The 21608-nt window shown below is 45.8% G+C and overlaps 2 protein-coding genes across 7 annotated transcripts in view; both read left to right on the forward strand.

Moving 5' to 3' along the window:
* The window catches only part of CLK4 (CDC like kinase 4), a 28089-nt gene extending 25445 nt beyond the window's left edge, over nt 1–2644 (forward strand). For all 6 annotated transcript variants that reach the window (XM_078364695.1, XM_035290678.3, XM_078364696.1 and 3 more), the window contains one exon: nt 39–2644. In XM_078364695.1, coding sequence (XP_078220821.1) covers nt 39–179 — 141 coding nt within the window. In that variant the 3' untranslated portion in view covers nt 180–2644. The remainder of the gene's footprint in view (nt 1–38) is intronic.
* A 5009-nt stretch (nt 2645–7653) lies between these two features.
* COL23A1 (collagen type XXIII alpha 1 chain) overlaps nt 7654–21608 on the forward strand; it is a 360915-nt gene continuing 346960 nt past the window's right edge. Inside the window, exon 1 of the mRNA XM_035290689.3 lies at nt 7654–8139. Coding sequence (XP_035146580.1) covers nt 7852–8139 — 288 coding nt within the window. The 5' untranslated portion in view covers nt 7654–7851. The remainder of the gene's footprint in view (nt 8140–21608) is intronic.

A 21608-nucleotide genomic window follows, 5' to 3' on the forward strand; every position in this document is an offset into this window, starting at 1 on the left:
CACTATTTTTTTTTTAAACAAAAACATTTCTCCCTCAGGAATTTATGCTTTGTCATGATGAAGAACATGAGAAACTGTTTGACCTGGTTCGAAGAATGTTAGAATATGATCCAACTAAACGAATTACCTTGGATGAAGCATTGCAGCATCCTTTCTTTGACTTACTAAAAAAGAAATAAAATGGGAATCAGTGGTCTTACTATATACTTCTCTAGAAGAGATTACTTAAGACTGTGTCAGTCAACTAAACATTCTAATATTTTTGTAAACATTAAATTATTTTGTACAGTTAAGTGTAAATACTGTATGTTTTGTATCAATAGCATAATTGTTAAGCGAGTATGGTCTTGATAATGCAATAGAAAAGTTAAAGTTAATTTTTGTTTTTGAGAATAATTACCATTTTTAAAGACCATTGAAATATCCTTTGTGACCAGTGATAAATGTGATTGATCTTGCCTTTTGTACATGGAGGTCACCTCTGAAGTGATTTTTTTTTTGAGTAAAAGGAAATCTTGACTACTTTATATTCTTAAAGGAATATTCTTTATATACCTCAAATGTAGAAGTTAACTTTAAACTTTTTTTTCTGTAATTGTTGAACGGGTAATTATTAACTCTAGATAAGCAGGTACTAGAAACCAAAACTCTTAGAAAATGTTTACTGTTAGAATTCTATTAAATTGTGAGTGTTGTGTTCTTTTTCATTGGGTGATAGCAGGGTGATAAGTAGACATTCATGGAAGGGCATCCAGTTTGTCCATTGTGACAGTTTGTTTAATAAAACCACATACACACTTGATTTAAGATTAAAATCTAACTGGAAAGTCAGCTTGGAAAATGGATATTTCCAGGTCTGTTTGGTGAGTCACAGGCATAAAAATAGAAATTCTGATGATTTAGGTTTCAGTTTTTAATACCAAGTCCTGAGGAATCTTAATATTGTCCAGTATCTGTTTATCAAATGACATAATATGTAAACCTATAAAAATTAAGGATATTATTAGGCAATTTATGTTTGTGATAATTCTCACTGGAGAAAGGATTTGATTGGAAAGGATTTTGAGAAGTACTACTGAAATTCCCGGAACTTATTTGATTGGTTAATATAAACTTTTTGACTATAGGGTTTGTTGTTGTTGTTGTTTTACTGTCCTTTTCACATGAAAACTATGTGAACTGAGCGCGTGGCTCATGCCTGTATTCCCACCACTTTGGCAAGCCGAGGCAGGCGGATCACCTGAGGCCAGGAGTTAGAGACCAGCTGGGCCAACATAGTGAAACACCATCTCCACTAAAGATGCAAAATATTAGCTGGATGTGGTGGCATGCGACTGTAATCCCAGCTACTTGGGAGGCTGAGGCATGGGAATTGCTTGAACCCAGGAGGTGGAGGTTGCGGTGAGCCAAGGTGGTGCCACTGCACTCTAGCCTGGATGACAGAGCCAGACTCTGTCTCAAAAAAGAAAGAAAGAAAACCCACTATATGGTAAATGTTGCTTAATTGAGTAAAAGGAAAAAAAGTCTGTTACTATGGTTCAGTCAGCCAGGTAGGAATATTTTTTGTTGTAGAATTCCTAAGTGCTGATTCAGATATAAGTTATTTTTTGTTAAAAGTATCCCCGTGTCATAAGTGCATTGCACAAATATTGGAGTTTTATCTGTTTATGTTTTGTTGGTTTTTTAATAGAGTCGTGCTCTGTTGCCCAAGTTGGAGTGCAGTGTCATGATCTTGCCTCACTGCAACCTTCTGCCTCCTGGGCTCAAGCAGTTCTCTTTCTCAGCTTCCTGAGTTGCTGGGATTACAGGCATATGCCACCAGGCCTGGCTAATTTTTGTATTTTTAGTAGAGGCAAGGTTTCACCATGTTAGCCAGGCCGGTCTTGAACTCCTGATCTCAAGTGATTCTCCTGCCTCAGCCTTGCAAAGTACTGTTATAGGCATGAGCCACTGTGACCGGCTAATCTGTTTTTAAACATGAAATGCATGGGATTTTCTTGTAGGACAAATAGTGAAACCAAGTTTGGTTTCCTATGTTATTTAGGGGCAATATTTGTCAATACAGTAAGGCTGTGTTCCTAGACTAGGAGTTTAAGAAAGTTGAAACAAAGTTTGTCATAGAATCACTGCATAAATTATGTTTAGGTGTCTAATGCAGTCCAGATACAATGACTGTACCTTCAGAATAGTTGAACTCTATGTGATAATTTTTTTTTAAGAAAGCATTTGATGTTTCCTGAGGCATTTGTAAAGTGCAGCTAAATAGATGATATTTCCAGTTTGCTGCTGCTGCTAATGTTCTTGATATTTTTTATTCATCCATGCAGTCATCAGAATTTTCAGAGTAGTTGAATTAAATTGACTCCTGCTGACAGCAAGGGGACAAACTACTAACAATTTTACACATCATAAAATTGAAAACTATTCTGTGAGTAGTCTGGAAGGGATACATACTGGAGAAATTGGAACTGACTTGGCTAAGTCTCCCAGTAATTGTGACTTAAGTTCAGGTTTGCTAGATTCTAATTTTGTGCTTTCCAATAATAATACAGAGTCAGAACAATCAGTTTAATTCTTATTCCCAGCTCTATTGTGAAATGACTTGGAGTAAAATGGAATAATAAAACCCAGGTTAATACTTTCATTTATTCAAATTTTTATTTATTAAATGGGTTAAACATTGCATGGCCAGTTGAAAACATAACATTTTTAAGTAGATAGGCAGATACCAATATTTAAGGCTTATTTTGACATCCTGGAATGAAGAAACACTTTGGCAGTTAGGTGACCTGGGTTTTAACTCTCTTCCCGTTTCACAATTCTGATTCCCACAAAATTTGGTGTGAGTGAAATACATTAAACGTCTAGTACTTGATTTTTAAAAGCTACATTTTCAAATATTGTAGTCAGAAGAATTCATTATCAATAATAGCTGATAATTATAGTCTTAGTAGAGCTTATATTTGCAAATAGTTCTAAGTCTTAAAGGTTTTTTTTGTTTGTTATTTGATCACTCTTTTTAAGAAGTTGATCTCTCCACCTAAATCCCTGAAAGGTCTTAATATAGTTTTTGAATTTGGTTGGTTGGTTGGTTTTGTTGGAGTTCATTTTGTTTGTTTGTTTTTAGACCTGGGGTCTCACTTTGTCACCCAGGCTGGAGTGCATTGGTGCAATCACAGCTGACCGCAGCCTCACACTCCTGGGCTCAAGCAATCCTTTTGCCTTAGCCTCCTAAAGTTGCTGGGATTACAGACATGAGCCACTGTGCATGGCCTGTTAACGTTTTTCAAGTAAAGGGAATGTAATGTTCAAAAGTAAGGTTAGTTTTGTAGCTGTCAGTCCAGCCTTTTGGGATATACTTAAAAGAGTAAATTCCCCTAATAAGGATATACTCAGTTTAAGTCATTTGGGAGAGTTGGCCAGTTCTATATTAGGGAGTAATTTTTAAAAAATAGAATGTAAGAGTCAAACAATAATGAATTTCTCTATACATGTAGCCCAGCTTCAAGAATTAAAAACATTTTGCAAATTTTGCTCCTTTTCCCCAATTTAAGTTCCCTGTTGTATTTAAATACAAAGGCCAGATACCATTATTGTCACTGATAATTTTTGTTTTAATTAATTTGATAAATTTTTTAAATTATGAGATGTGGCATAATATGGTATAATAAGGTATTTCTTAAAATACTTTTAACAGGTAAATATTTTCTCATAATATCACTATGATATCTAACTATCTGATATTCAGTCCATATTTAAAGTTATATGAATGTGTGAAGAAAATGCCATTTTATAGTTCATTGGTTTGAATCGGGACCCAGTCAAGACGGGACTAGTGGAATGAATGTCACTATGATGAAATATTGAATATGGGAAATTCTTGAAGACGTGACCCAGTTTTATTAGCAAAAAAGTATAATGAGCTTGGAGGTGGAGAATATACCATACAATGATTAAGAGCCCTGAGACATATTAGCATGTGGTGGACTCTGGTCCCAATTCAAACAAATTGACTATAATATTTTTAAGCAGAATTTATTATAATAAAATCAGTAGGGATGTTAGAAATATATTGCAACTTTTAATAAAATAATGGATCCAGGCACCTAATCATCATCAGAGGCTAAATCATTGGGTGAAAAATTGGAGGATATATTAATCTGTTTTCACACTGCTGTAAAGATACTACTTTTGAGACTTGCTAATTTGTAAAGGAAGGAGGTTTAATTGCCTCACAGTTTTGCATGACTGGGGAGGCCTCAGGAGACTTACAGTCATGACAGAAGGGGAAGCAGGCACATCTTAAATGGTGGCAGGAGAAAGAAGTGATGGTTTTATAAGGGGCTCTTATAAAACCATCAGATCTTGTGAAAACTCCCTATCATGAGAATAGCATGGGGTAACTACCCCCATGATCCAATCACCTATCTCCCTTGACACATGGGGATCATAATTTAAGATGAGATTTGGGTGGAGACCCAGAGCAAAATCATATCAGGGGACTTTATCATGGAGGAATTGGGCTGGCAATGCCTGAACTCAGTGATCAGTCACTACCTAAGTTTGATAACTAGAGGGTGTACTTCCTGAGGTGCTGAAATGGGAAGAATGCAGCACCCGTCTTTAAAAAAAAAAAAGTTAACCTGGAATTAAGCCTCTCGGTTGAAACTGTAATAGAAAGGTTTTAGCTCTTTGCTCTTCATTTCTTACCTTTCATCTAATTCCTTGAGGTAGCAGTTTAGTGTATTGAAAGGACTTGGATTTTTTGGCACCATTTTTAGAACTTTAATCTCAGATCTTCTCTGACACGCAACCAAGTAAAATAATTTTGCTTTGTTACTTGGGATTACTTAGAAGTGATATCTGTGTTACAGGGTGATGGAATCATCTAGCAGATTACCTGGCATTTGGTAATTCCACTAGAAAGTAGCAGTTACTTTTTCTATAAATATTTTAATCCAGACAACTTCTTGTTTTTTGTTTGTTTTTCTTGAGATGGGGGAGTTTTGCTTTTGTTGCCCAGGCTACAGCGCAATGGTGCGATCTCAGCTCACTAAAACCTCCACCTCCTGGATTCAGGTGATTCTCCTGCCTCAGCCTTCCAAGTAGCTGGGATTATAGGCATGCACCAGTATACCCAGCTAATTTTTATATTTTGAATAGAGACGGGGTTTCACCATATTGGCCAGTTTGGTAACTCCTGACCTCAGGTCTCCCAAAGTGCTGGGATTACAGGTGTGAGCCTGGCCAAATTCTCATTTTTAAAGTAATGTTCATTGTTCTTTATGGCACCAGAAATTACTGTCAATTTTACTTTTGATCCATTAATGTTTTTATTGCAGCATTTCACTGAAATTGGAAGGAGTAGAGCTTTGAAAGAAATTTGTATTTAACAATCAAGTGTGTTCACCATTCAGATTGATTTTTTTTTTTTTAACATTCACTCCTTTCTTGGTTTTAATGGTTAATTCTGGTGAGAAATCTAACTAATTAAAAGACTGAGAAGGCTAGGCATGGTGGCTCACACCTGTAATCCCAGCACTTTGGGAGGCCGAGATGGGTGGATCACCTGAGGTCAGGAGTTTGAGACCAGCCTAGCCAACATGGCAAAACCCCATCTCTACTAAAAATACAAAAATTAGCTAGACATGGTGGTAGGCACTTGTAATCCCAGCTACTTGGGAGACTGAGGCAGGAGAATCTCTTGAACCTGGGAGATGGAGTTTGCAGTGAGCTGAAGTTGTGCCATTGTACCCCAGTCTGGTGACAAAAGCAAAACTTGGCCTCAAAAAAAAAAAAAAAAAGTGAGGCATAGATTTTATAGATTTAATAATGAACACTTGAATTAAATACCCTTTGAGGCTGGAATGCCATAGGCCAGCAGTCAGTGTAACAGAATAAAGATTAATAGATTTTTATAAGAAACTCCCTGCCCTGGCCACCCAGGTGACTTAAAAATTTTTCCATTGTAGTGTTTTTAAAACAAAAAAATCAAGTGTTTCAAAAGCTGTTTGGTTTGCTTCTAGCTAAAGACAACATGAGCAAGAATGGTTTTGAGAATGACAAAAGCAAACCTTTATGATATTTAGAGTATCTCATTGATAGGGGAGTTTATTTTTAAAAGATCTTGCTATTTACACTTTCAGATTACTTTAGAAACGTTTAAATATTTAGAGTGTCCTCACAGCAACTGTATAACATGAGAACAATATGGTTTGCCTGCCAGCAGAGTTCGTTGGACTCAGACCCTGTTGACACCTGTATTATGTGGACCAAGTTATGTAATCTCTGCCATCTCCTCATCTTTGAATTGTAGTACTAATACCTAACTTCCTGAGGGTTGTGAGGATTAAATGAAATTATTGACTGTCAAGTTTGCTTAGCACAAGTACTTTTCATTCTATTGGGCATACACTAGACTTTAGCACAGAGCCAAGGCTATCTCTATATAACCATAACCCCCAGTCATCTAGCCATCTCAGGGGTTCCCCTCTGAATTAAGGGGAGGAGAAGGAGCACGTTAGCCAGGGGCACTCAACGATTCTAAAAGGTGAGTATCCACATAAATTAGATAACCAGAAGATATCCAGAGAGTGAGAGGGAAGATACAACGTATTTTCCAAAAAAAAAAAAAAAAAAAAAAATTGTGGGGTTACTCAAACCACAAAGATCTGAGCTACTGGTTGTTGTTTTTATTTAGGAATTACAGGAGTTAGTGGAAGTGTTACCTGGGACCCATTTAGGACGTGAATATGCCTGGTAGGAATCTGAACCCAGCCTGACTTCCAGCAGTTCCTCCCTTTCCTGCCAAGACTTGTTAGTACCACTCATTTTGTTCTGTGGACCCAGGCTGTACGCCAGAGCCTTCTTGCCTCAGCTCTGTGATTTAAATTTGCAGCAGAATCGCAGTACAGGTTAAGTGTGGTGCACACTAGATCATAATTTTTGGCCAAGTTGTATTTCTAATACAGAAGTCATCAGTTCAACAAGACTTGGAATTCATTTTCTGAATCTTTGCCATTCGTTATAGTATCAGTTTTCTCAAAAGCCCTCTCTAGGCCAGAAACAGAGTCTTACCATTTTTGTTTCCCGCACCGATGTCTGGCACTCTTAAAAAAACTCGTGAGAGAAGATTCTAAAAGGCCAATTTCTACTTGGCTCAATCTCGACCCTGCGTTTCCAAATGTGAGTGCGCAGAGGTCGCTTTCCGCCACGAAGCGGCGCTAATCCACCACCTAGGACAGACCCACTAAGTTTTCTACAGGATTTGAAGTTTTGAACTTTTTACAAGTGTCAGCAAGGTTAATTCCCAAGTTTAAAGGAATGTTCCTAAGGCAAGAGTGGTGAGTGCTCCAGGCGGGGGTGGGCTGCAGAAGGCGCGAGGGGTCGCTGGGCGTCCCTCCGACCTCTGGGGTCCTCTGGGACTCGGGCTGGCGCAGCCGCAGAGGTGCCGGCGCGGAGACGGGTGCCGGCGCCCGGGGCGTGTGAGGGCGGAGGTGCGCGCTGCATTTGGGATCAGCCAGGCGCGGACCGGTGGCTCCCAGGAGCTAGTTCCCTCCTCGCCCCCGCCCCCTCGCCGCGCGGGGCCAGCCCGGCCGCTCCTCCCCTGGGTGGGTCCCGGCTCCTTTTCTGGCAGGGTCTATTTGCATAGAGGAAACTGCCCAAAGTGGCCGCTGTGGAGGAGTTGGCGGCGGCGAGGGGGCGTGCACCGCAATACGCGGCTACCCCGAGGCGAAGCCCCGCGCCCGGCGGACCTCGCGCCTCGGGTTGTTTTGCCTGTTCCTCGCGAGCTCAGCCGCAGCCCCAGCTCAGCATCGTCCCTTTGGAGAGTCCACGCGCGACGAATGAGCCATGGGCCCAGGCGAGAGCGCCGGTGGCGGTGGCGACGCGGGGAAGGGCAACGCGGCGGGCGGCGGAGGCCGCCCGGCGAGGATCGCCGGGTCGCGGGCGGTAAGCGCGCTGTGCCTGCTGCTCTCCATGGGCTCCGCGGCCGCCTGCCTGCTGCTGGGCGTCCAAGCGGCCGCGCTGCAGGGCCGGGTGGCGGCGCTCGAGGAGGAGCGAGAGCTCCTGCGGCGCGCGGGGCCCCCCGGCTCCGGGGCCGCCTGGGCAGAGCCGCACCTGGAGCGTCTGCTGCAAGAGGTGAGTGCCGGGGCGCGTAGCGGGGGCAGACTCGGGGGTTGTGTCGGGCTGGGGGTGGCCGTGCGCTGCGAGCCAGGGACAGCGTGCGGGTCTCTAGGAGGAGGGCCGTCCTCCGGTTGCGTGCGCTCTGGGTCATCCCAGAGACCGGCTCTTCTGCGCCAAAGCGGAGGCTGGGGGTGCCGGCCTCAAGGGGTTTGCGGTCTCGGTTCCCGCCTCAGAGTTCCATGCCAGGCAGTCGGCCGCAGAAAAGAGAAAGGAGAGACCAGTGACTTTGGAGTAACAGACCTAGGGTCAGTCTCCACGGGGTGTGCGCTCGGACACATTGCTTCCCGTCGGCGGCCAGCCGCCAGGATAAAGATGAGGCTTGTGGGAGGTGTGTAGTGACTATCACCAGTAGCAGCTACTGTTCCCAACTAACGCTGGTCACCTGGTGAGGTGGCTGTCACGGTGGAGGGAAGCCTCAGACAGGCCCGAGGGCTGGGCCTCCCCGTACCCCGGTGTGTCTCCAGCAGTTCAGGCCCTAAGGCTGAGCCATCACCTGTGCACTGAGGCCTGGGGAATGGGGGTGGGGGGCGCCCACATGACTTGGTAGGATGAGGGGAAGGATAAGAAATCCGGGGTCGTGGAGCTGGATTCTGGTTTCAGGTGGTGCCATCTGGGGTGTGGGCTCGCAGGACATCCTGAGTTTCCCATCCCATAAATGGGAATCGCGACTTCCACAGCTTACTTGAAAGCTCATATGAGGATCTGTGACACTTCTAAGGGATAAGATTGCTGCTGTGTGTCTTCAAAGTAAGGGCCACATATGGGTCCTCAAAGCACTCACCCAACATGTTGGCCAAAGCCTCCACCTTTTGTGCGGTAGTTCCCCTCCCCACAGAACTGGGACAGGCCTGGTGGGCTTGTCAGAGCCTCTTCTGGAGCCTTCTTCCTCCTGGGATAGATGGCTGCCCCAGATCCCCAAGGCCACTGCCCAAGAGGGCATCCTTAATTGCTGTGTGAAAAGAGGCAGTGTTTCAAGGTAGAGGAGAGGGAGGACTGGCCTGTTCACCCTCAATTCCCTAGACTCTGCCCAGCTGGGATCTTTATAAATGTATCCAGCTGTGTTTCCAATGTTGAGTTTCTTTGGACTCAAGGAAAGTAGGAGAAGATGACTGTGTACCACACCTCTTGTTCACCCCACCTGTTTCTTTGTCACTTTAACTTAAGCTAGTATTACAGCTCTTCTAGCTGGGTTCTGGGTAAAATTGCTGCTTCATGAAATGATTTCCTATTTTCCCCTTGAAAGGGTCTGCAGACTTCAGAACGGTTTCTGAGATCTGCTGGCAACTCCTTGCAATGGTTTCATAATTACTGCCCATTATCTTTTGGCAAATCCCTGGAGACCAGGGGAATGTTGAATTGATTTATGGAGGGCCAGTAAAGTTTCTACCTGTTAATGATATATCTGCAGCTGCTCTTATAGGAGGCCTCTCTTATTTGGTAAAAATAAACCGAAAGCCCTGATTGAGTTACTCAGAAATCCTAGTACAATCATTTTACGAGGAACTACAAATTGTGTCTATTTTAGGAGGGAGGGGCATCCTGTGCAGGTAGCCACTGCTGGCACTGAATTTTACCTGGGTGAACTACAGTGCTTGAACAATGAGTTACTGGACAGAGCGATGTTCTTTCTCTCTCTCTCTCTTTATTCTTGATTAGAAAGGCAAAAGAAAAATTTAGAATCCAAGGAATTCTGGAGAATTTGCTGTGCCATTCACACATAGTACTACTCACTAATTGGAGCTTGGTATCTGAGGTGTGTGCTGTGCTTGGAGTGTAAAGTGGCCAGGTTTTCCCACCAGTGGAGAGTGGGAGATGGTACAGTATGAATGCAGTTGGGGTTTAACTTCTGGTTGTTTGGGTGCCCACTGTGAGACAGCTTCTCTCTCCCAGGGTACCAGTCTATTTCTGTTAGGAGCTATTCTTGAAAATTTCACTGGATGGGAAATGTACACAGCCTGGCTGGTGACAGTGAGTTCCCTGGTTAGGAGGAGAGTGCTGCGGGAGGCATATATGGGGAGTCAGTAATTGACTGTAATTAGATGTATAGATACTTTTTAAGCCATTAGATATAAAGGCCAAATAAGTATTGAACTGAAAATCTTGTAAGGAAAGAACATTTGTACTTGAAGTTGGTTTTCAATTCTGATTTGTTCTCTTTTAAGCCAGTGCTGAAGTAGTTACGTATGTGAGTGTGCGGGCAGTTTGTCCTATCAACAAACTTGCTTTCAGAGAACCAGAGGCAGAAACTATGTCCAAATTAAAGAAAAGACATCCTTGCCAACTATACATGGCTTTAATGTCAGGGGGGGAAAAAGCCAACAAAAGCCACAGTTAATATGGGACCCACTCTCTTTGTTCCCTTGGGAACAGAACTGTGAAGTAAGTTTTTTCTGGACTGGCTGATGTGCCTGATAATGAAGATACAGAAGCTACAAAAAAGGAATATTCATGTCAACAGGTGATCATTAAAGACCTTCCCACGGCACAAAAGGAAGAGATAAACGAGATTTCTAGTAAGAGCCATGAACGAGCATATCTTCAGTACGATCTAAAAAATTTCATGCGAAAAATTCTAATACTTTCCTCTTAAAGTGCTTTAAATAGGTTGCCTAAAGTAATCAATCCCCCCATCTTATACCTACAGTTACAATGTTATAAAAGCTTAAAACTTTAGAATACATGGCCTCCATAATACAGTAAAAAATGTAATGCAAGGAGTAAAGAAATATTTAGTCATATTCAGAGGAGACCACGCCAGCTTACAATGGATTTATTGTTGGCTGTTGGACTTCCATTGTCCAGACCAATCAGTTTGAAAACAAGAAAGGCCTAGAGACTCGGGGAAAATTCACACACTTTTCCTTCTCTCTTACCAACTCTATATTGGTTAAATACTGTCAACCCAGAGTCAAATGGAGATTTTTTTCAGCCTCCTTAGCAGTTTTTCTACTTGTCATGCTGCTCTCTGCTGTCAAGTTTTAAATTAAGACGCCTATTTTTGAATCCCATGGCACAACTGGAGATGCAGTGTAAATCATAACTACATTTGTTTCCTTGACATTTCCTGGCTCCCCAAAAAAAAAAAAGTTTCCTTTCAATGACTTCCTGGGAGGCTCACTTTCTCTCTCCACTCTTTTCTTGTCCTCTTTTTTTTTTTTCTTGCTACAGTTTGGGAGAGCTTTATAATAATAGCAGCATGTTTAGAATAAGCCAAGGGTTGGGGCATTCCTTTCAAAGACATATTTTGTCATTTTGGATTGGACTTTCCCACATTGGCTTTGAAGGTTTGAGGCATGGCCCCTGAGGCTGGGGAATCTGTAAGCTGAATGAATTTATACAGAGCAGAGCAGATGATGCCTGAAGTTTTCCATCAGCAGAAGAGAATTTGAGGCCTGGTCCCACCATTTATCAGCTCTGTCATCCCACCTCTTCCAGTTCCTCTCCTCTAATATTGTGGTCACAACTCCTATGTAGTTATGAGTAAATATGGTAACATAAAGGAAAAGTACAGGATGGTAAATGTGCTTTTGATGGCAGGTAACAGAATACCCAAGTGTTCTTACTTACCTTACATTTCGAGAGAAGCCTGGAAGACAGTCAGCACATCCTGGGTTTGTCAGTCACTTGGCCACAGCTGAGTCCCACTCAGTGTCTGCCATTCTCTTGTCCTTTCCTTGTGATCTCAAGATGGCTGCTGCAGCTGGGAACCTATATCTGTATCCTAGAGTAGCCTGGGTAGAAGGAAAGGGGGCAGGGAAAGAGCAATCTTCTTGAGAGGTTGTCTCTTTAATTTCAGTTCAGGGGGAAACTTTCCCACCTTTCAGCAGGCTTCCTTTATAGCCACTAGCCAGAGCTAGGTCACAGGGTCACCATCACCCTTTCACTAGCAAAGATAATGCAATTGCCATAGCAGGCTTTGGCTGATCTTGACTCATCCCCTGAGGCTGGGCATATTGCCACTGGATCAGAATTGAGGCTTTGGTAGGAAGGAAGACTGGGCACGGCTACTCGGGATCAACAAACAGAGTCAGCCACGGCTGTGGAGCATTACTCCAGCGTCAACCAGAGCCATGGAGTATTACGCCAGTGTCATCCAGGGCCATGGAGTGCCACCCCAGCATCCACCAGGGCCACAGAGTGTTACCCGAGCATCATCCAGGGCTGTGGAGTGCTACCCCAGCATCAGCCAGGGCTGTGGGATGTTACTCTCACATCAGTTGAGGCCATGGAGTGTTACCCTAGGATCAGCTGGGGCCATAGAGCATTACTCCAGTGTCAGCCCCAAGGTCAGCTGTGGAGTGTTAACCCAGTACCCACTGGGACCATGGAGTATTTATTCTGTCAGCTCAGAGGAGGATGGGGCAGAGTGGGGGCTCAGTCATCTACTGGCCCACTTCAATTTTCGTAACTGTGCCTGCCTTCCACTTTGGTGTTTCCCAAGCACCACACTTTGGGAACATTCTTCAACCACAGAATTTCTGTCTCCCTTGGGGCTCTGCTGTCCAGCTGTGCTCCCAGCCACAGCTGAAGTGAAGGTTGATGGGTTTGGGATTCTCCTCCGCACAGTCCCATTCTTTGCAGCCTTTGGCCTTTAACCCTTAAGCGGATGCTGTTCTGCCCCCGAAGTGAGTGACTAAGGGTGGCATTCTAAGACACTGCTTGCCAGCTTTCCCGTATCACAGCACATGCAAAGAACGGTAACACTTCGCCTCACTGCAGGAGGGGAAGAGGACTCTAGGTGACTAGCCACTCCCCAGCCCCCAAGGACAAAGGCAGTCAGTCTACCCAGAGACTGCATATGGTGTGCCTGGGAAGCTCTGCTACCTGCTCCTATCCTGCCTTTTCCTCAGCTCCTTGGAATTTCTTAGCAGCCGTATCTGACTTTGGCCTCCAAATCCCCTTCCAGAGTGCATGCAGTTAGAGTTAGAGTCACGATTGCCAGAGCGGGCTGTTCCCCCTTCCCTCACCAAGCAACATCCCATTAGCTTCAGCCTTTCTGGACACCTTTGGATCCTTTTACCCTCAAATAGCAATGTGTCATGACTCCAACTCTGCAGCTTCAGGAGACTGGGGCATGGTGGCTCACACCTATTATCTCACTGCTTTGGGAGGCCGAGGTGGGTGGATTACTTGAGCCCAGGAGTTGGAGACCAGCCTGGACGATATAGCAAGACCTCCTCATATCTCTCTCTCTCTTTCTCTCTCTCTCTCTCTCTCCCTCCATATATATATATTTATTTCTCTCTCTCTGGGTGTGTGTGTGTGTGTGTGTGTGTTTGTGTGTGTGTGGCCAGGCTTGGTGGCTTACGCCTGTAATCCCAGCACTTTAGGAGGCCAAGGTGGGCAGATGCCAAGGAGGCCAAGGTGCCAACATGGTGAAACCTCGTTTCTACTAAAAATACAAAAATTAGCCAGGCATGATGACACACGCCTGTAATCCCAGCTACTTGGGAGGCTGAGGCAGGAGACACTTGAACTCGGGAGTCGGAGGTTACAGTGAGCCAAGATCATGCCACCATACTCTACCTGGATGACACAGCAAGACTCCATCTCAAAAAAAAAAAAAAAAAGTAATTGGCTGGGCGTGGTGGTACAAGCCTGTAGTCCCAGCTCCTCGAGAGACCAAGGTGTGAGGATTGCTTGAGCCCAGGTGTTTGAGGTTGCAGTTAGCCATAATTGTGCCCCTGTACTCCAGCCTGGGTGACAGACTGAGGCTGTCGCAACAGCAAGTAAAAATAGGAAGAAACAAAAACAAAAAAACAAACAAAACAAAATCGAGGGTGTGGAGTTCATTGTGGAGGTGCCTGGGTTTTCTCTTTCTTCCTCATGACTCCATATTTTTCAAAGATGCCCTCACTTTTCCCATAAAATACCAGGGAAGCTTCCAGCAGCTCCAGATTCACATCCTTAGTGTTAGTATCTGTTTCTCAACAGTCCCAGCAAAAATTCCCTAACTCGCTCTGATGGACCTGTGTAAAACACCTGCATTTATCAATACATATAGCCTGCATCTAGCAATACGGATTACCCACCCTGGTCACTGAGACCTGAAGAGCATCTCCACTGATGGGCCAGGTTCAGATGTGTCTGTGTGTGTGTGTGTGTTCATGTGTGTGGACGATCAACCCCCCTGGAGCTATCGGGACCAAGAAGTCAATGATGGTCCCAAAGGACAGTTTGGAGTGCTGTTACTAGAAGAATCGGGAGAGGACATGGGGCTGGTAAAACCAGCAGGTGACCATCCAAGGAAAAGGGTGAGAAGCTTGGGCTCAAAACTGGAGCTGTGTCCTAGAGAAATTCCACTTCAATGGCATGAAACCCAACTAAAGGATTTTTGATCCAATGGGGTGGGCAATAGGCACTTGTTCTGTATAGAGGTTTACATTAATAAATTTGGGTTTATCCATGCCAGTATCAAAATCTGTGTTTCTCTCTATCTAATGTACTTACAAAATGTGAGCTTTCCAAGTTACTTCAGATCCTAAAAGTTTTCCACAGCAGCCTCATGAGATGTACAGACAGAGGTTACTGCCATTGTTTTACAGAGGGAAAAATGTCACGGAGGTGGAAGCCTTGACCTCTGCAGAGTACACAGGGCCAGGTCTGAGCTCCCTTACGTTTGCAGGCCGCCTTGGAAGATGGGAATGAAAAGGACGAATGTCCGCGAACCCTATGTGCAGGTTTGGCACTCAGCCTGGGATAGTGCATGTGTGCCCAGGTCAGGCCACCTGCTCCCAGGTCCCTGTTCCTCTGCCTGCTTTCATCAGCTTCCTGGGAAATGTTCTCATGGGGAATGTTCTCAGAAGATGTCTCTGGCCTAGTTGGTGAGTCTGGGGAGTACCCCAAGTCCTTGGGACTTGGAATGGTGAGGTGCATGTAGCTTGAGGGTTGTCATACCTTGCTTAGTGCTTTTGGAGGTGGCTTTTGGAGGGCTGAGTCTGTCGGCTGGAGGGGAAGGCTGTAGATGAGGAGCCTGAGGCCTCTCCAAGCCTCAGTTCTCTGGCTGTGAGGTGGTGCTGGTGCAGCCAGGGGTACACTGTGAGCCCTGTGCCCCACTGTCCTGTGCTTTCAGGGCCTCATGAAGTGTGGGTGTGATCCTGCACCTTCAGAGGAGCCCTCTCTGCCCCACAGATTTCTACGTTTCTCCCATCTCTGGAAATAATTGAGTCCCTCCCTGGGGCAGTGGCGGGTGTTGGGGAGGTGGAGATCTTTCACAGTGCTCTCCTCCAGGCAGCTGCACATTGTATTCTTGCCCCTTGAAGTGCCCATTACCACTCCAGCAGCAAGCCTCTAAGCTGTGGCTGCCACCTTTACCCAGGCTCTCAGGTTGGGAAATGGCATGATGGCTTGCCCATCCTTCTCGCTCCTCCTTTTTTTTTTGAGATAGGGTCTCGTTCTGTCTCACAGGCCAGAGTGCAGTGGTGTGATCACAGCTCACTGCAGCCTTGAACTCCTGGCCTCAAACAGTCTTCTTGTCTCAGCCTCCCAAAATGCTGTGATTACAGATCTGAGCTACTGTACCTGTTCCCCTGACCCCCGCTTTTTTTTTTTTAAATAACCAAGCTATATCTTGATTTAGCATGATGAATGTTACTGAATAATCTCATCATCCTAAAACAAGGGCTATTTAACTTTTTGCATAATCTTTTCTCATCCATCCTGTGGGCAGATATTTGCTCACTTAATTTTAACCACAGAATGCACACCATTTATACCTTGCTTTTATGTATTTAAACTGTACAGCAGACACATTTTTCCAGCTAATGCATCATCTTTAGGGTCATGTTAGATGATTGTATAGTATATCCCATGAAGAAAATCTGCACCCTGCTATCAGCATGGCATACAGCCTTCCCCTATTTTTGTCAGCAGAAAACCACAATCAGTGGTTTTGAGGGGAAAGTTTCTTTCTTCTGTTATTCTTTGGGATGTGGAGTAACTGGATACAGAAGGATGTCTTTTGTTCTCTTTCTTCTCTTTCTTTCTTTTCTTCTTTTCTTTTCATTTCTTTTGACAGAGTCTTGCTCTGTTGCCCAGGCTGGAGTACAGTGGCACGATCTCGGCTCATTACAACCCGTATCTTCTGGGTTCAAGTGATTCTCCTGCTTCAGCTTCCTGGGTAGCTGGGATTATAGGCGCCCGTCACCATAGCCATCTAATTTTGGTATTTTTAGTAGAGACGAGGTTTTATCATGGTAGGCCAAACTGGTCTTGAACTTCTGACCTCAGGTGATCCACCTGCCTTGGTCTCCCAAAGTGCTGGGATTACAGGCATGAGCTACCACGCCCAGCCTCGTTTTAATTTTAGAACATCTGAGTTTGTCTGAGACAAACAGGTTTCTCCTCCTGTGGTATTTGGAAGCTGTGGGACCATGATGAAATTGTCCTTTAAGTTTTACAATGGGCAACATGGATTCAATGTATCTTTCAGTTGAATTTTTTATTTCAGTTGGATTTATCATTGTTGTTGAAAGCAAAAAGCAATTGATAAAGAAAGCTTTAAAATAAGATACGGAAAAAATTTGAAGGTTTCATTTCAGAATTAGAACCCTGTATTGATTTGGTGTGGCAACCTTTCTTTCTTTATTATTATTATTATTTTTAAGATAGCGTCTTGCTGTGTCACCCAGGCAGGTGTGCAGTGTTGTGATGTCAGCTCACTGCAGCCTCAGCTCCTGGACTTGGGTGATCCTTCCGCCTGAGCCTCCCAAGTAGCTGGGACTTCAGGTGAACACCGCCACAGCTGGCTAATTTGTAAAGTTATTGTCTCACTATGTTGGCCAGCCTGGTCTTTAACTGCTGGGCTCAAGTGACCCTCCCACCTCACCTCAGCCTTCCAAAGCATTGAGATTATAGGTGTGAGTCACCGCACCCAGCCAGAAACCGTTCCTGAGCAGCATTTAGTGGTCCTCTCTGTGATTTCTCATCATGTGAACGAATGTAATTCAGTTTGGGAAAGTTCTCCAGAGGCCACACACCACCGCCAGCTTTCTCCCTCACGCAATTTTCATCACGGGTTGAATCAGGATGCATTGTTAACTGTTGACATAAGCACTCAGAGAACATCCCTTCATCATGTCCAGAAACTTATTTCAGGACTAAGCATGAACCATTGGGAGAGAAACATAAGTTTGCAGATGGCCTCTGAAAGTCATACTGGTGTACTCCTAGAGGCCAGAGGAGAAACAACTGAGTGCCTCCCATGTGTGCCTTGGGCAGAGGATTCACATGTCCTCTAGTTTCTTTCTTTCCTTCCTTCCTTCTTCCTTCCTTCTTCTCTTTCTTTCTTTCTTTTCTTTTCTTTTCTTTTCTTTCTTTCTTTTGAGATGTACTCTTGCTCTGTCACCTAGGCTGGAGTGCAGTGGCACCATCTCGGCTCACTGCAGCCCCCACCTGCCGGGTTCAAGCGATTCTTCTCCCTCAGCCTCCGGAGCAGCTGGGATTACAGGTGCTTGCCATCATGCCTGGCTAATTTTTGTATTTTTTAGTAGAGATGGGGTTTCACCATGTTGGCCGGACTATTCTCTAACTCCTGATCTCAAGTGATCCACCTGCGTTGGCCTCCCAAAGTGCTGGAATTACAGGTGTGATCCACTGTGCCCGGACTCATGTCCTCTAGTTTCTTAACAGCCTCCTCTCTCTACAGCTGCTCTGCTGTGGGTGGGATGGGATCCAGCCTACCAGAGAGAGGCAGTGATTTGCCCCTGGTGGCAGTGGGCACCTGCAGCTAGGTGACTCAGTAACCTCATTCCTCATCCCCAGCCCTTTCCACAGCTTCATGGCAGACCTGGTGGCAACAATGATTTGGCTTTGGGCAGCAGCTCTTTGAGACATCTGTAAGTGATGGATGCTTGGAGTGGCAAGGAAGACTTCAGCCTCGAGGACACTCAGGTTCATATCCCAGCACTGCCATTTTCCAGCTGTGTGACCTTGGGTAAACGAATGTTTTTCCAGACCTCAGTTTGCCCATCTGTTAAACAGGGATTGTAGTACTTGTCTCACAAAGTTTCTGTGGGAATTAAACAAGGGGATGTGTACCAGGCACTCAGCATATCGTGCACACCCCGAACACGGCTGCTCTTATTAGAATTTTTTATTTGACTGAATCTGGAAGGAATGTCTACATCTGTTTGCCAATCAGAGGAGGACCTATGGTTACATGGCTGACCTTAAGATTGTTTTAACACCGGGTTTCTGCCATCCTGTTAAGGACTATACAGAAGCAAACAAAGCTGTTAACACATGTCCAGCTTTTGAGTCAAAGAGCAGAGAAATGTGAGTTGGTTGTTGAAGAAATGCAAAGACCAAATTAGTTTCATGAGCCCATTTTTTAGGTTTATCATTTGAACAGACTGAGACTTTGCATTGATTTTAAAAAGTCATAATTGGCTGGGCATGGTGACTCAAGCCTGTAATGCCAGCACTTTGGGAGGCCGAGGCAGGTGGATCACGAGGTCAAGAGATCAAGACCATCCTGGCCAACATGGTGAAACCCCGTCTCTACTAAAAATACAAAAATTAACTGGGCTAGTGGCGCATGCCTGTAGTCCTAGCTACTCGGGAGGCTGAGGCAGGAGTATTGCTTGAACCTGGGAGGCGGAGGTTGCAGTGAGCCGAGATTGTGCCACTGCACTCCAGCCTGGTGCCTGGTGACAGAGTGAGACTCTGTCTCAAAAAAAAAATAATAATAATAATAAAATAAAAAGTCATAATTATGACCAAAATAAAAAATTATTCATGAAAATAATTTTATAGATTTGTCATTGTGAAAGGGCATACAAACACCTAATCAATTAATTAAGAAGGAAGTCCTGTGTCTCAAAAAAAAAAGTCTGTTTTTGTAATCATGAAATACGGCAGCAACATGGCCAAATGCTCATGGTTCACCCGGTGAGCTAGAGGCTTCACCTACATCTGCTTCCCTTCACATTGGTAAATGAGAAAAATCTATTCTCCTGATGTAGCCACGGAATTTGGGGGCAGGAAGGTGATGCTTGCAAATGAGTAATGGCAACTTGTAAAATGGAATTTTTTCCAACTTTGAGTTGTGAAACAAATCATAAAGCAATTAGAATGTATTTGAAAGGACAGTTTAAATAAAATCTACTCAACTTTGGGCCTCCTGGGAGGAATATCACACAAAAAATACAGGATCTGTTCATGGATTTAACTGTGCCTTTTTGTGTGACACATTGGCTGTTATCACTCACAGCATCTTGTTTTCAGACCGGGGTTGTGGTGCAGTTAAGAAGGGAAGGTTCCCATGATATTAAGGACTAGAGTGTGTGTGTGAGGGTGAGCTAGTGTGAGTGTGCAAGTGTGTGTGTGCCAGGAGTATGCATGCATCGATGTGTGTGTACGTGGGTGTATGAGTGCACGTGTGTACATGCATGTGTGTGTTGTGTATGAGTGTATATGCATAAAAATATGCCTGTGTGTGCATGCAGATGTGTGCATTAGTGTGTGTCTGCATGCAGTTGTGTGCGTTTGTGTGCATGCATGTGGGTGTGTGCATTAGTGTGCATGCACGTGTGGGGATGTGTGTGCATGCACATGTGTGTGCGTGCTGCGTGGGCACTGTACAGGAATCTCACTTACAAAGTGAGAGTTTATAAGGTACCCACCTTATCGCCTCACTCTGGAAGTTATCCCGTCCAAGTTTCCCTGAAAGCCACCATAGCTGGGCCCTGACGGCTCATGCTGTGGGCTTTAGAATTGGGAGACCTGGGTCTGAGTCCAGAGCTGCCTCTGAACCCTTTGTCCCGGTGTCCTGGGACAAACTGGTTGAGTTTTCTGAACCTCGGCTTCCTCTTCTAGAAAGGGCTGATAGAATCTTCCTCGCTCGGTCTTAGTGAGGACGGAGCGTTGGCCTTTCCGGGGCTGCCCTGCGGAGGCGCCCCCTTGGCACTCCAGTCTGTGGATCTCCGCCGGCGGGCGCCAGACCTCCGCCTCCAGTGCGGCCTCGGGGCAGCGCCGCCCCTCCCTACGCCCTCCCCAGGCCCTCACGGGAGGCGACCTGGGCTCGGCTTTGGACCCGGCGAGCAGCACGGCGCCGGCGCTCCGCCGGCTCAGCCCTGCGGGAATTTCTTCCTGCCGCCCCTGGTCCCCAGCGCAGCGCCAAGGGAGCGGCCCTTCCCGCAGAGGCCGGCGTCTGCCTCCCCAGTCCCGCCACTGCTCCGGGCCTCCGGCATCTGCCTGAGGAGACCCCACTGGGGTCTTTCTGTTGTCACTTAGCCCAGCGCTCCAGGCCCAGCGGGTCCCTGGTCTGCCGTCTGGGGGGGGGGCCGCGGGTGGTCGGGAGCCCGGGGCTCGGCATTGATCATTCCCGCGTGGCTCCGGGGCCCCTCGTCCGGGCGGGGCCTGGTTCCTCCCGACTCCTCTCCCTGAGGCTGGTGGTCCCACCGTGCAGGCCGCGTCTCCTCCTTTCCGGATGCCAGACCTGTTGCCTTAGGGCCCCGCAACGACCTGTTCCACCTCATCCGCCTCTTTAAAAGCCTTCTCCACTGGCAGCCGCATCCGGAGGCTCCGGGGTGAGGACTTCGCCACGTGAAGGGGGGACACGATTCATCCACCGCCACCCCGGCTTGGCGCTGTACGGCGAAGCTCAGACACTCATCAAGGGACCCGCTGGGGCTTTCAGCAAGGCCTGGCGCGCCTGCATTTGATCTCTGTGCCAGCCCAGCTTGGTGAACCCTGGAGGGCAGGTTCTGAGAAGCCATGTGTATCTTTGAGAAATATTGATGAGAAATATTGAATGGGAACGCCAGTGGGCTATTGGGCAGGAAGGCAAGACTCTTTCAGCCATCGTGCTGTAGGGAACTAAACTAAATATCCTCGCAAAATCACCTCCACGGCTGTAAGTTGGAGCTACCAGCATCGACTTGCTGCCTGAGGAGAAACACAGTCTGAAGGGCTATTGAGGGACTGCCAAAAGCACAGCGGCTTCGTGTCCTTCCAGCCCCTCTGAACGTCACTGTCCAGGCCAACATGGGATGGGTTTTTATCCATTGCTATTAGAGGAATCAGTGGATTGACCTGCTGGCTCGGAAGACTTGTGAAGCAGGTGTGGCTATAGTCATGTTCTGAACACCTGGTGTATGCGAGCTTCTCTGAGGACAGATTTGCCTGGCAAAACTTGGGGCAAGTGAAGGTGGGCCTGGTCCCCCCTTTCTTCCTGTCCTGAGCCCCTTCCCCTCACCCCAACGCAATGGCCCTTGTGTTCTTGCCTTTCCCAGGAACCATCCTGCATTCTGTTTCTGCTCTCACAGTAACCTCTCCACCCACATAGTGAGGGCCAGGTGCTAGGTGCCTTGGCCGTGGAAGGAGCACTGGGCCTGCTCTGGGAAGACTTGCCTTTTAGTTCCGGCTCGGCTGCTGCCCATCTAGGTCTAGGTGATCCATGGAACTTCTTGAGATTTATCTTC

Source organism: Callithrix jacchus, chromosome 2 (genome assembly GCF_049354715.1).
Source record: "Callithrix jacchus isolate 240 chromosome 2, calJac240_pri, whole genome shotgun sequence".
Taxonomy (NCBI): domain Eukaryota; kingdom Metazoa; phylum Chordata; class Mammalia; order Primates; family Cebidae; genus Callithrix; species Callithrix jacchus.